Below are 16083 nucleotides of genomic sequence, written 5' to 3' on the forward strand. Positions count from 1 at the left end.
AATGATATTTATTTTGAGACATCTTATTATACCTACTATAAATGTTTGGACTATTTCATTAACTACCTAGGTAAAATGTTCTACTTCTATAGATTACCGAAACAATGAAATTAGTTCAATAATACGTTTTTTATTTTAATTTTAGCGGGTGAGTCTTAAAATTACTAGTGTGAATACTCAAAATAGAGAGTTGCTATTTAACGCTATATTTTCGAAGATAAAAGTGTAAAAAGTAGCTTACCAATTTTTTCCTATACAGGATGTGGCATAATTAAAGAAACCTATATTTCAGCACAAAGTGTTTTTTAAGTAGACAATGCATATTGCCCTTGTAAGATGTAAATAACTTAACAAACAAATAATAATATTGCCTTTTGCATATTACTAGTATAAATACTTCACGAGGTGTCATTATTACAAATTTACTTCAGATGTAATTTAATCCTAAAATTTGAATATCGGAAACCGAAGTTGCTATTCACATGCTGTTTTTACGGATTAGAGGTATAAGAAATCTTATATATTTCTTGTAGTTCGTATTATGATTAAGAATGCCAACGTTATTACGTTTGTAATCACGGTGTGTTCTTGCAAAAATCTTGTATTTTTGAATTAGTAATTTGTTATATGCATAAGCACGCGATATAGCATCTCTATAGATCTTTAGGTATTTCTATAGGCCGATGTAATCCGAAGGTGCACCTTGTGTTTTAGTAGCTCAAACCTGTATGTTGGTTAGTCAAGACGTTGTTAATCATTGTTCTCTAGTGTTAATACTTTGTGAACTCGCATAGAACTAGCGTTATAAATTATTCTTGAAGAGCACATGCAACACCTGTTTGACGAGATGCTACAACATATATAGACTCTGATAGTAACATTTGAAGATTTCACCCAGTAGACTGACCCATGAAAGGAGCGGTGGCACAGATGTTGGGAGGGCGCCATATCAATTGGTTTGTATCATTTCGTTTATAGATTGCTGTTGTTAAAGATATTTTGTATCATGTCTGTAAACACGTGATTATAAGATATAAAATTGAAGTAACTAAAGCCTAATGAATTATATTTTCACTTATCATTTACAAACATTATTATAATGAAAAAGTCTTACTTGGAATACAAATGAATATTTTTTTATTTATTATATTTACAGAGAAGCCTATTACAAAACAATTTAAATTCGCAGAAGACTTTTGAATTCTGCACTCCTCTCACGCATTTTGTCTATAATGACATTGTCGATTTTGGAGTAAATGTCTCATTTTGAATTCATGAACAACAAAGATTCCAGATATTTCTAAATAAATCGTGTACGCAGTCTGGCCTTGGAAAAGATCACATGACATTTATTGTAGACAATGTAAAAAAGTACTTGTAAACTTTAAATATTCTGCGTGGAGTCTTAAGTATATATCGTACTTCAGAATCAAATTGATGGCACAATTGAATTCTATCTTGCAGTTTATAGATTTTAAATCTGTATTATTATTATTATTATTATTATTATTATTATTATTATTATTATTATTTGTTCTCAGAAATCAGGAATGATTCTATAAAATCTTATGTTGGTTCGTCTTTCAAGTCTGAAGAAAGTTCTTTTTCGTTCATATAATCTTCAAAAAGGTTCTTCTTCAATCTCGTAGCCTTTTCTGTAAGATTCAGAAATTTACTGCCTCAAAAGTGATAGCCTCAGATTTTTGGGACGTTCAAGGAGTTCTTCTCATCGATTTCCTGCCCGAATGATAGACTTTTGATGTATCGAACATCGTGTTTACCCAACTTAGCATCTTCTAGTTGTCATCTGTTCCCTGCTGTGAAACATATTTGAAGGGAAAAGTATTTCCTGACAGACGAGTTTATTACGAATTCCATCAATGAAAGATTATACACTCAGGAAGAACCTTTTTTAAAGTTGATTAGAGAAACTAAAGGTCCAGTGGGAAAGTGCATGTAAGTAGAAGGGGAATATGTAAAACCCATATAAAACATGAGTTTGCTATCACATTGTCTTCCCAAACAGGCCAGCAACTTTCTAGTCGACCCTCGTAACAATTAATCACCTAATTCGGAGGACATGAATATCATTTATTTTATAGTAAAGTGGAGCAATTGATTATATTATTAATAAAACTTTAATTAAATTTATTGCTAGATTACAATTTTATTTGAAAGAGTGTTGAGCTCGTAAGAGTCAGACTATTTGATGGCAACTCTCGTAAATATCCAATGGCGGATTAACGCACAGGTACAGTAGGCATACCTAGGGCGCCAGCGCTGAAGGGGTGCCCAAGAAAATATATATTTAAAAAATCAGTTATCGAGATATCGGTCTTTGTTTACAAAAATCACTTGATAGGCTTATTTTATAATTTTAGAACAAAGCACTAATCTACTCTTGCAATTGTACTTTATTTTCTAAAAGCGCTGTACAGTTTTGGTGGCCATAAGACACTAATTTCATTTGCTGAAGCGCCCACCTGTGTACGCTTCATCGTATTCGTTTCCTTCTGTTATCTAGCAGATTAAAAAAAACTAAACAGAGGGCGCTGTCGACTTGGATTTTTTAAAGGATTGTAGATGGAGCACTGCACTGCAATGTTTGTTTCAAATACACCCGAATAACAAAGAACGAGACAGTGTTATCTAGCTCTATGTTTACGTTGTTATTATGCACACGTCGTGTCGATAATTCAATCAGTATGAGTGGTTTAAGAAAGAAATTATCAGGTGCAGAAAGACGCAAATGAAAAATGAGATGTGAGAAGTAGGGTAAACAAACAACTCGTTCTGCAAGCGAAAACTGAAGCAGAGTACTGGAAAAATGTTTTAAAAAGAGTTATTGCAGTTGTGAAATTTCTGGCGTCCAGAGGTTTTTATTTGTAGCACCTACACTAGGAGACACACGGATCATCACATAATGAAAATTACATGGGGGTTTTAGAAGCCTTAGCAAAATTCGACCCTTTCTTAGCCGTTCACATGGTGCGGTTTGGTAATGCTAGGAGAGGAATTCTTCCTATTTGAGCCCGACCATATACGATGAATTCATCCAACTTTTGGGAGACAAATTAACTGAGAAATTGTGAAAGAGTTGAAAGGAGCCAAATATTACTCCATCATTGTTGATTCCACATCTAATATTGCACATATAGATGAGCTCATTTTATGATTCGCTATCCAAATTGTGAAACAGCATAAAGGTTTATTACGTATATTGAACACCTAGGATACAAATCTGAGAAGTTAACACAAGTAGTGCAGACAGAATTTCTAAATCTTGGACTTGATATAAAACACAGTAGGGTACAAAGCTACAATAATGCTAACAACATGTCAGGAGCTTATGATGGATTATAGGCAAGAATTAAAGATGTCAGTCCTTTGGCAGAATACATACCCTGTTTTGCGCATTCCCTAAATCCTGTAGGAATTTGTGCCTTTGAGTCTTGTCGTGACGCTATTTCGTTTTTTTGGTTTACTGCAGAACCTATATAACTTTTTCTCAGCCTCAGACAGAAAGTGGGCAATTCTACTAAACATTTGAAGCCATGATAAATTTTCCTGAAAAGCCTATCAGCAACTCGTTGGTCAGCAAGGACAGATGCGTGTAAAGCATTTTCCACAGTGAAATTTGTGTAGCTTTGGAGCAAAATGCAAATGACTACAATGAAAAATCACAAATTCGTAGTGATGCTGATGATTACTGGCGAAAACTACAACAGTTAGTGTTGGCTTTGATTGTACTATCTGGGAAAAATATCATGGAGCGATTCGATGCAGCCAATAAAAAACTACAAGCAACAGATATTGATGTGAGTGAAGCAACATAAGTAATTGCAAGATTAGAAGCATATTTGAAAATTATTCGTACGGAGCTCGATGAATACGAAGAGGAAACAAAGAACCTAAGTGGATGTCAGGAATATCTGCATGTCAAGGGATGGAAGAAAAGTAGGAAAACTGCTCCCGATGAAACAAAAGAGGGAGAACATGTGTTTACAGGAAGAGAACGATTTCGTATGGAGACATTTAACGCAATTGTGGATTACCTTATCTCTGAATTATGCAGACGGAAAAAGGCATACAACATGATAAATGAAATATTTAATTTCCTCGCAAAACTGAAACCATCCGAGCAAAAGCGAATGCATTAGTTCCCCATTACAAAGATAACTTAAATGACAGCTTTTCGAATGAATGTATTCATTTCAAAACTCACTTGAAAGCGTGTGGAGTAGCCATCAAAACTGCATCTGAAATATTGAAGTGTATTCAGGCAAAGATACTCGAAATCATCTAGATATTTGCCTACGAATGTTTGTATCTGAGCCAACTTCGAACTGTTCACGGAAAAGATCCTTTTCTATCTAAAAACGTGTTAAGAATGATTTACGTTCAAAATGCACAACAACAAAGTTTCAGTTCTTAGTAAAATGTGTATTGAAAGCGAATTGGTAAGCAAGATAGATTTTGAACTAGTTGATAGTTATTTACACACGCTAAAGCCAGGAAGAAGTATTTTACTCTGTAACAAATATCGTACTAATTCCAGTAACTGTTGATGTTTAGAGGTAAAAAGAGAGTGTTACCATCTATATTATGACATGTAAAGATGTAACCTATAACCACTGTAAATTCAAAGAGTCATACATGTTTGTTTTATGTAATGTGATGAACGGAGTTTTTGTATATATTTTAAACATGAGTTGTGCTGGTGTTTTATGAGAAGTGCGTAGATATATGTTGGGGAGAGGGCGCCTTATGTCAGAGTGTCTAGGGGTGTCAGAAACCTTAATCCGCCCCTGTAAATATCCCAATAACAATGGATAACAACACTAACAATATTACAGTTCAAAGAGAGGTCTGATTGAGCGTCATTGCATTAGTTCCGAAAACAATATTGTCTTCTACATATAGGATCTATATAGTCTTCTTCTATTTGAATGTATTTTGTCAGAGGTAAGGGCGCCGATCCTGGGGAGGCGAGGCGGCCCGGGCCCCCCAAAGTTCATGTGGGTCCGCGCATTGTATTTATGGATATACAATATTTGGCATAATTTAAATTCAATTTGTCTTAAAATCTTTGCCTTCTGCAACCAAACAAACATCTGAATGCCCCCCCCCCAGCAAGTTACAGAGAAATCGGCGCACTTGCCCAGAGATTCTCTAGTTTCTGTAACCTATTGTAAAAAATCTTCCTGGGTGTGCAACAAGTCATTTACAGAATCCATAAGAGGAGAAAGTAATCAGGGCTCGCAGATGTCCCGGCTTAGCCGGGAGAATCCTGGATTTATATAATTTATTCGAGACAATCCAGGATTTACATAAACTATCCAGCACGACCAGGAGTTGTTTAGGACTGCAAATAGATCTGTTTCCTTCAAAACATAAGTTCATGCTATATTAAAAAATTCCTCTTTTATTAGTCATCGATTCAATTGACGCGAATAATCTACTATCTGTTATTCACTTTTGATGAGTGTTAATATATTATTGAACTAATTCTGATATTTTGTGAAAACAAGTATATAAATGTTCATAGAGTGTCCTGGCTCTTTAGTCTCAAAATATCGGAGCCCTAAAAGTGATATTAATCATTTTCTATTAGTAATAGAGAAATGACGTGATTTTTTTTAAAAAAAGCAATATGCTTAAATATTGTTATTAATGCTTAATTAGTATCTTAAAAGTATACGTACCTTTACTCAATTTCTCTTATGCAATTTATTGCGTAGATAGCAGAGGATTATAAAACAAGAAACAGTGCGTACTACTTCTTAAGTGATTTCTTCCACTGATTACGATAGGTCCCATAGTTCTCGAGCTATGTAGCTTTAACATTTATTTTTTTTTTTGTTTTTCGAGATTTTTCTACACAAGGACTAACTCCGGTTTTGCTCTTGTTCAATATCCGTTATATCATTAAGTGTGACGGATGTCTTTTACAGATAGAGAAGTCAATTTCAGTAATAACCATCAAAACTTCTTAAACAAAATATAGTAGGTCGAATTATATACAAAAATAGTGTTAGAAAATGCTGATCAAAATTACTACGGAAAACATTCTGACATGTGGGTAAAATGAAAGAAGTGGGTACGGGTTCCATTTTCGCACTGTATATGGCCCAATCCTCCACGTGTTGTAATCAGAGTCCTATATATGTCATAGCATCGAATCAAACAGATGTTGGATTTGTTATCGAGAAATCTCTTATCATGCTGGTTGAGTCCACAAGACGTGGACTTTTATCTGCTGGAGCATTCCCAGGTGAAAAAACAGGCACCTATACATGCTATGTATTACAGGAGCCTGCAATGCTTTGGAATCGGAACACTGTCTTCCAAATGTACATTGTATGTACAGAGTTGCAAAACATGCGCTTTACAGACGTTTCACAGGTGTAAAATAGAGAAAAAAGAAATCGATCTTGTAGTGGAAACACTCTTTACATCACCTGATAATCGCATGATAATCGATGTACATGAACTGTATAGTGCATGTTCATACCAGATAAACATGAACTATCACTGACATCTGTACATGCAATGTGCACGCAACGTTAACAATGTAAGTACAGGGTATCAGAACACGCAATGTACATGTTCAATGTACAGTACTGTGGATGTTCGAAAATCTTGTCTTATGCTTTCGATGTACTTTTTGCACTATGAATGTTACTTTAGTTTTATTAAGTAGACCTAATAAAGCTATTTCACTTTTCTTTAATTTCTTGAAGACTAGACTATAACACATTTTGTAAAAACCGCTTCATTTATGGTTTTCAAAATCAGGTGCCTAAAATCAGATGAGTGCTTACGTACCACAGATATTTTGCATGTGAACAAACTACATAATGTACTGTAGCCGCAAGTGCAAATTCCAGGAGGATGAGGGGAATATGTCCCCCAAGGTTAGAACTGAGGAAAACTTTCCTCCGATAATCCCATTTCAAAAGTATCTTATGGCGAGAAGCAATGTTGAGTTCAGGAACTTTCTTCGGGAGGAATAATTACATGTTGGGGTATGTCGGAGAAAGTCGTACCAGTATTAATAAGTTGTGATTTTCTTATGTATCTTTGAGAGAAAAGTTTTTATCTCCGGGGGAAGAAAACCACCGGGGCACTCATGGATTCAACACTGGGGAGAAGTGTGATGATTTCTGAGCATGAGTCTCATCTCCCCCAGAATATAAGCCGCAGATTATCTCCTTCCAATGTTGAAGATAGCTTTACGCCGATAACTGTAGCCATCACCGATACATGCACTGTGCATGCCACATGTACCGTGTATGTACAGTACTCGCATACATTTATCTTACACCATATGTTTTGCTACGTTTCATTCCTGAAACATATAGCACACATGCTACATGCAAGCTGTATGTGTTTCAACTACAGACATGTAATGTCATCCCCGATTATTTACTATATACGCAACATGTATCGTGCATGAACAGTACTCGGATATATTTATCTTACACCATATGTTTTCTTTCTGTAACATAAACTGTACATTAAACGGAACACGTACATGTTCAATGCTCTCTGACATGCACTGTACCGTACTTGTTTTAGCAACCCGTACACTACATTTACCTTCTTCACATCTAACAGTGAAAAACATAGCATGTACATGCGCTGTACATACACTGTAATCAGTAATCTGTACAACAACGTACGTCCAGTTTAATACAGGAACACACACAAGCATTTCGAAGTGGTGGTTTGCTTGCTTTTTCAGTAAACAGGTACATTACATGCAACATGTAAAAAACAGACTTCACGAAAATTAGAAACATTCATTGTACAGGTGTTTCCGAGCCTGGACAATGCATGTACAGGAGAAACATTTCCATATGGGTTGTGAAAAATAATATTCCAGCCAACCATATCCCTTACATGTTCGATGGACGTTATATCAGACGACTGTCTAGACAATGGAAACAGGATCTTCCGTCAGTTTTTGAAGAAAGCTTGCATATTCTGAAATATATGTGAATATGGATTGCGCCGATGAAATTCGGCGTCCTAGGTTATCTGAACGAAAGGAAAACTTCGGTATTTAGAGTGTCTCTGATGTATGTGTCACTTATGAGATTGTGAATGTAGGAGTCGACATCGTACTATATTCAGTAGTGCCCCAAAACGCCCGACAAAACTCATACTTCCAGATTGCGCTCACCCCATAACATCTAGCATGTTTGTGGCCATCGTGTAAAACAAATTGAAGTGGCACTCGTACGAAAACACGGCCATGTGCCACTCAGCACACAGCGATGTCTTTTGTGCAACAATGGCTGCCTGAGGCCTTGTGGTTCTTGGTCCATGAAAGTCCACACAAAGACATACATGCCGCCTGTCCATTGTACAGGAGATGTGGAACCATCGATGGAGAACCTCCAAGCTCACACTCAATATAGTGGTTCAGTGTCTAGCTGACACAATGGACGACATTGTACGATCCGTCACTGCCGTATAAACAGTATATCTGTCATCGTGTGATCACGTTGCTTGTCTATTGACGGATCGTTATTTTGTAAGGCTCTCTTCTATTAATTGCTTTGAAACACATATCAGTGTCGCGGTGTCATGCGTTACATACAGGATCAAACTTGCGGTATGATAAACTGCCTTCCCACATCCCGAATAGTTTAAGTGTCGAAAACGAAAAGACTATCAACAAATGAACTTCATAGTAGGAATAAGTATTCTCAAACTATATGCCCATTTTTGACGTAATGACCTTCTGTCTGTCTGTAACAGCTAACATCTCAGAAAGAAAAAGAGCATTCAGCACTTCTTATTTGTAAACAATAGTTTTTATATGTGTCCGTTTTTGGCCTAATGACGTAAGAGTCTGTAAATCTGTCTTTTGTCCATAACAGTCCCTATCTCGAAAATAACAAAGTAAAAAAACAAAAACAAAAGAGAGTGTTCTTGTTCTGAAAATGATATACTGAGCAAAATAATGAAACACGTGAAGAAAACGCAACGTATCTGGTTAATATGGTGTGGAATCACTGTTAGTCTGCAGAACAGCTAAGTATTGAAACAGTCTTGTTTGATTACATGTTCAATACTCTTGAATTAAAAACAGTAAGTATGTTGTTGGCCTATTCATCGACTTATCCAAAGCTTTTGATACAATTGATCATGTTATTCTTTTAAGCAAGTTGTATGCTTATGGTATTAGAGGAGTAGCTCACAACTGGTTTCGCTCTTATTTGCCCAGTAGACAACAAGCGGTACAAATATCAAAATTAGCTGCAGATGGGTTTCAAACGACTTGTTCGACTTTATCAACTGTAATCCGAGGTGTTCCTTAAGGTTCCATTTTGGGTTCTATTCTCTTCCTGATATATATAAATGACTTATGTACCCAGCAAAATGTATTCTAAATGCTGATGACATCAGTATGATAATATCAGGAAAATCAATAGAAGTTGAGAGGAAATCTGACATTTTTACGGACAAATTAGTAAAATGGTTAACAGCGAATAGGTTAATTATAAATCATGATAAATCGATTCTCTTACATTTTCATTTTCCAGGAAAACCGCGTATATCACCTAGAATAAATATATCTTCTAACTTACTCCAATATTCTTGCATGACAAAGTTTTTAGGTGTAATCATAAGTGATGATCTTTCATGGTCTGCTCATATCTCCACTTTAAACAAGAAACTAAGTAGCGTGTGTTTTGCGTTATTCAAACTTCAAGTACTGTGTCGAGAGAAGCACTTCTTAGCTTTTACTACACCAAGTTTAATTCATTAATTAACTTCGGCATAATACACTGGGGATCTGCTGAAAATAGCTTGAGCACTTTCCGATTTCAAAAGAAAGCGATTAGAATATTTTTTGAATTACCTACAAAATCGACATGTAAAAAGGTTTTCATAGAAGCAAAAATTTTAAAACTCCCCAGCTTATACATCTATAAATCTATTCTTTTTACTGTGAAAAACAAGCATCTTTTTATCTTTAACAAAAATGTTTATAGCCATAATACAAGACAAGGTTGTGACATATTTGTGACGCATCAAAAATATGCTAATATAAGCAAAACCGTGTACATGAATTGTGTCAGATTGTATAATAAACTTCCTCTGTACTTGAAAAATATGACCAATGTTTCCATTCTTGGCAAGACGTTATATAATCTACTCGCTGAAAAGCGCTATTACACCATGAAATAATATTGAAATGACTCATTAAGTGAAGAGTTGGTAACAGATACTTACTCGTGAATACATGCCTGGTGTGGTACAAACATTACTTAATTACGATGTAAATTGTCATGTTTTTATACTTAATATATTCCATTATGTGGTTTTGTATTTTAGAAAGATACATGATGTATACCTCTGGTACTTGACAATATTGTATGTTTTTTTTCTGACAACTTTAATGTTTACATGAGAATTTCTCATGCTTTGTAAGCTAATGAAGCAGGCAAATAAATGAAATGAAATGAAGAAATATATAATTGAATGGTTTCCAGAAGAATATAATATGCCACCTCATGTAGTGCAGCCCTCATTTCCATCAGGAAGCATGCATTTCGTCTGCTGTTGAGTTCCGGAGTTCGAGATCCAGAATTGAATACGATATTCAATAATGTTGCAGTCTAGAGTGGTGTTGTAGTTTCAATTTCGATCTTCAACACCTCCAGCAGTACGAATTGGCATATTGGCCGGAAACAAAATCTGGGCGCAAATGATCGCCTAAAATGTTTACATAGTCATTGCAACAATGGATCCTGAGAGCTTAATCATAGAATACACGGAATACAGGTACCAGGAATTTGGGAGCCACGTCATAAGACCACTGCTATATTTCACGATATATACTTATAACAGTTCGGAGCATAAACTTCTTTGGGCGTCCGCCATACATAAACATGAACTATTGCTGGGAATAAGGTAAAAGGATACTAATCGGACCGTATTACGCGTTTTCTATAATATCTTTCGCTGCTCACTTTACATGTTCTTGGTGTCATTTTATTCGCACCAAAGCGGATAAGAAATTGCGGCTCGAACGCGAATATTGAGATCATGCAACTGGTGTCGGACTGTAATTGTCACAATAGGTTGTTACAATTGCTATTTGTATTCCGCCGTCAATTTTATTGCATTCGCTCTACGTTTTTTCTGACAACCTCTTTTAATACTCGGCACTCTGTACACGGAGGCTTCAAATGTCTTAGTTTAAAGACATTACTTTTATAAAGCACGTATGTATTTAGGAAACATTTAAAATTCATCTTTGAAACGTGACACTTACATTAAAAACTCTGGTCTAGATAATAGGTAAATGAAGATCATGTTAGATACGTACTTCCTCATTTGTTAAGTTAGAGTTGTTTTTCGTCTTTTGTGTTTGCAGGTTGTTAAGTCTTTAAATTCAATATGAAAAGTGGACTACTCTTTAGAGTCTATAAGACAATATAGGCCCACAACTGATAACTGCAAGATTCTTGTGTGGTAACTCTCGTGGTCATTTGCTTTCTTTTCCCGTAGGATTTGAGTCAGCAACTAGAAAATTTAAAAGAACAAATGCAAGAACTTCAGAAGGAAATCATGGTTAGAAGATCTACATCACTACAAGGGAGAATGGAACACGTTGCCCGAGATTGTTCTTCACTAGAAGAGCAACTAGAAAGGCACCAGGTAGAATTAGAGAGACTTAAAGATGTGTTTGAAGCCATTTGGGAAGAACAACTTTGTCGTATCCATGTTGAACAGGAAATATTTCACTCACAGGTATCATGATATTTATCTATTTAATTTTTGGAATGCTCTTTTTTTTTTTTTTTTTTTTTTTTTTTTTTTTGTAGTGAGTTTACGTAGGTAGAGTAAACACAGTTATGTCTGTAGTAATGTATATAAAAGAAAAGGTGTACAAATCCAAGGAAAATGCACCTAACACGTACATATTTGCTTCTCAATAACTTCCAAAACAATGGACCAATGTAAGTTATAATGATACTTGTCATTATATATGTTTCATGCATATTTTAAGGGCTTAACTATGTTCGACGCCTCTTCTTTTATTTTTTTTCAAATAACTTAGTAACACGAAACATTACAAAAATTAAATGTCCGATAATTAAAAAATCATTAACTGTACTAAGTACTTCCAGATTAGTAACCTATGCATAAAGTAAAACATAGAAATAGTAGTTTATTTCATAGATTTTATACACGCTACGTGCCTTGATTTCCAAATATTTTATGTTTTTATTGTTTTAAAATTATTCTACAAAATTTGAAAATATGACACGAAGCGCGGGCGTCTCTGGCGAGGGGACAGGGGGATGTGTCTCCCCAATATTTTGTTGAGGAGATGAAATTGACCAATGCTGATCTGTATGAAAGAAATACAGAGAGACAGAAAAATGAATTTATAGGTGTTTTAAATATTAGGTTGGTGTAATTGAAATGTCCATTTGAGGTGTGCCACTTTCAAGGATGTATATATATATATATATATATATATATATACAGAGAGAGAGAGAGCTACGTTTCTTGATTAGTCAAAGTAGCATCGGCTTCAGTCACACACTTTTGTCATTGCTTAACCAGCAACGATTGGATTGCATGACGAAGACGAGAGAAGGAAAAAATGTAAAGTTGATCTGCGAGTTTAAGAAGAAAATTACAAAGACAGAAGAGTATAATAGAAGTAAACGTGACAAAAGGAAGGATAGAGAAATTTTAATAATGAATATGAAGATAAATTTCATGGAAATAGAAGGTAGCAAGGGAAAACTACTATGACAATATAGAAACTAAAGATAAAAGTGAACTTTTAATGAGAGAATTGCAGCTTGAGACAGATTGAAAGAATACCTTGAGGAACCAGATGATAGCAAGAATAAATTTTATACCTTAGGTATTAAAACAGAAAACGATTAAATGAGAATAGCAGAGGAATTGGGATGCTAAGAGGCAAGCTCATAAACATATAGTGAAATTAAGGACAAAAAGGTAGACATTATACACCAACTTATTAAGAATACAGGAGAAGTAGGAAAACGAAATATTCGAAATGTGTAATCAAATCAAGAGTGTCATCTAAAACTTTCAGATAGTCAAGATTTTGTATGAGGACTATAGAACTACACTGCTGCAAATGCGCTTAAGAATACTGGCTCAAACTTGTACACAAGAAGAAAGTGGTTGTAGATGGTACTGTTTTCAACATGGTATCGATGAGACATCCTGAACGTGTTATTCAGACTGTCAAAAACATACAGCACTCACCTTAATATCACATATAACTACTCCGAGTAGCCATGCAAGGAACAGCTCAGATGCTAACTTTGACAATATAAATGCTGTGTGGTCGTACAGATGTTGTATGTTTGCCTACGAAATGGTCATTGTGAACTCGACTATCATCCCATAGTGTCCCACAGTGACCGATATAGCTTAGGTTCGGAGATCTAGCAGTCCATGGAAGGAGTGTTCCGGGTTGAGATAAAGGGTTCACTTGTCGGTATGGAAACGAGCGTTGTGCTAATAAAGACAAGTGTCCAGATAAACTTTGAGGATAGCACTGGCAATAATACGAAGGTACAACATATAAGTGATATTGCCCTTAAGAAAGGCCGATATGTAGCTTATTTATCGCTCCTTCTCTTACTAATTACCAGAAATTCTAGTGTGGGTCCTATATGACAAATGTATACACGCTTAACTTTTTCGTTCACTATAAGTTTACATACAAGTACAGATCCATCACTGTGTTCAAAACAAAAATTACTCTCATCACTGAATATAATAATATTTCGTTTGCTTCGCGACTGCAGTCTCTTCCGATATATATCACAGAACATAGAATTCCAGCAAGTGACTCGAATACAGGTACTAAAGAAGCTTAGAATAAAAGATAAAATATCTTTAAAAACTTACATATGAACCAAGTATTTAATTTGGAATACTACAAATGATATAGGATGACGAAATGGGAAGAGGTACTTGATTTTAAAAAATCATCTCTCAGTAACATCATTTACAAGTATTACCTAGAAGAGTATAAAATAAGAACTTGATTGGGAAGCTGATTATAGGCGGTAGAAGGACTAATGATGAAATGGTCGTTACCGCAGAATCTGAATCCAAAATTAACATGATGCCAGAGAACATAAGGAAAAGCTCTGAACATAATATGAGATGAAAATAAATATGAAAAAATTAAAGCAGTAATGGGTCTATGATTAAGGATGTGATAGACCCCTGGGCAAGGCAGTAGATTAGGTGTCTATTACAATACCTACATAGTATTATTAACATAGTTATAAAATGTAAACTTTAAATAGAAATGGCGGGGAAATTGTTAAAAATCCTTAAGAAGATTGTGATAATTATGATGAAAGGCATACTTTGTGAGTCACTGAGTGAAAAGTTATAGAAAAGACTGGGTGAGGAGTATTGCATTGTAAGAAGCAGAAACGTTGCATTACCCTCTGTTACTTATCTTTCACCAGGGTTGTTTTGTTTAAAACAAATGATTAAAACATGTTTCAAATAATTGATTTTGTTTAAAACAAATTTTATTTTAAACACTTTGTTTTAAAAACGTGAATTTTTTAAGGTTTGTTTTAAACATATGTTTATTTTTATTTTATTTAATTTTTTGTAAAAAAAATCTGCCAGAGAAAGAAAATTACCAAAAAGTTATCCCGTTCAGAAGGCTATTTTCTTCCCGTATACTGTTGCCACACTTGGTACAATTATCAAATTCAGCCCTTTTTTGTCATTCATCGGTCCGGTTATTCGTTCGTTTAAGTATTTTAAGGTATTTTATTTTAAAGTAAGAATGTAAAGTATATGCATTTTAAGGTAAGAAAATCTCCTTCAGTGCTTTTCCGGGAGGTATGGTTCCTAGTATTGAGGCTACATTACGTCTCTGCACCGCCATGTATATTCTTTGGATTAGGAAGCTGGTTGCTCTTTCATCACCGGATAAGTGTCTGATGAGTTTTCCTACTTCCTTTATGAAGTTTAGGCCTTCCCTTCCCCACGAGCCACCGAATTCAACTGCAACTGGTACGAATTGATATTTTTCCATAAGGTTGTTGTATTTTCTTCTTTTCTCTATCTCTTTCCGACCTGCTGCATTGCCCGCCTGGATTAAAGAGAAAGGAAGGTTGGAAGGTGCAAAAGTGTCTGTGCATGTGAAGTCCCAAATTAAGGCTTTACCTTTCTTGCAAGGAATTAAGGACATCCCATCAGGTCTTTTTCCATATGTTCTACTACAGCCATTTGGTTCCCTTATTGCCGGTACACCTGCGGAGATGAGTGCTCTCACAGTGATGTCATTAACCCTTAACAGTTCACTACCTTTGAAAATTATCAAAAAATTATGATATTTGCAGTATGTCGTCTATTTGGTTTGTATATCATTTGAAAGCAGTTTTCTAAATTTTCCAGCCAATAGTTTTCAAGAACTGAGTTGTGTCCAAATGGTTACTTTGCACAGTTTTCCGTAAAGTGATTTTCGAGTACATGTAGCCATATAGTAATAAAGAAAAGTAGTCTCATAAGAAAGGAGAAATAAATGAAACATGGTAAGAGTTGTTTAGTTTATAGGATTTAATATCTAAATCTGGAATATTAATTTATCAGAAAATGTAAGGTACTATCTATGAGTCCACATAGAAAAAAAATAATATTTACATTTCGCTGAAAATACAGATTGAATAAAATATGATATTCAAATATATGCGTAGTTTTATAGAATATTCTTCTTTTTATTTCATTTTTTATATTTTTAAATTTGAATATATCAACGTAGTGTAACAGTGACTTAGGGGTCTAGGAAAGATATCAATTACCAAGTGACAAAAACACTCCCTATCGTAATACATATACTTACAGATGGAACTGCATAAAGTAATTTTTTAGTGAGCTTGTTACTAACGACTTACAGAAACGACATCTTCCCTTAGATGTGTGGGCTGGCCAGTGAGCAACAAACTCTTTCCTTGTATTATCACATGGTCACGTAGCAACAGGTCGACATATTTTCACTTGAGGTTCGCCCAAGCTTTCTAAAGATGGTCT

At 35.0% G+C, this 16083-nt stretch overlaps 1 protein-coding gene across 1 annotated transcript in view; it reads left to right on the forward strand.

Moving 5' to 3' along the window:
- Window positions 1-16083, forward strand: part of LOC145671246 (RING finger protein 207-like) — a 456974-nt gene that overhangs the window by 326422 nt on the left and 114469 nt on the right. The window contains exon 9 of the mRNA XM_081740160.1: window positions 11533-11775. Within this exon, the coding sequence (XP_081596286.1) occupies window positions 11533-11775 (243 nt within the window). The remainder of the gene's footprint in view (window positions 1-11532; window positions 11776-16083) is intronic.

This window comes from Thermobia domestica, chromosome 15 (assembly GCF_964235325.1).
Source record: "Thermobia domestica chromosome 15, izTheDome1.hap1.1, whole genome shotgun sequence".
NCBI lineage: Eukaryota > Metazoa > Arthropoda > Insecta > Zygentoma > Lepismatidae > Thermobia > Thermobia domestica.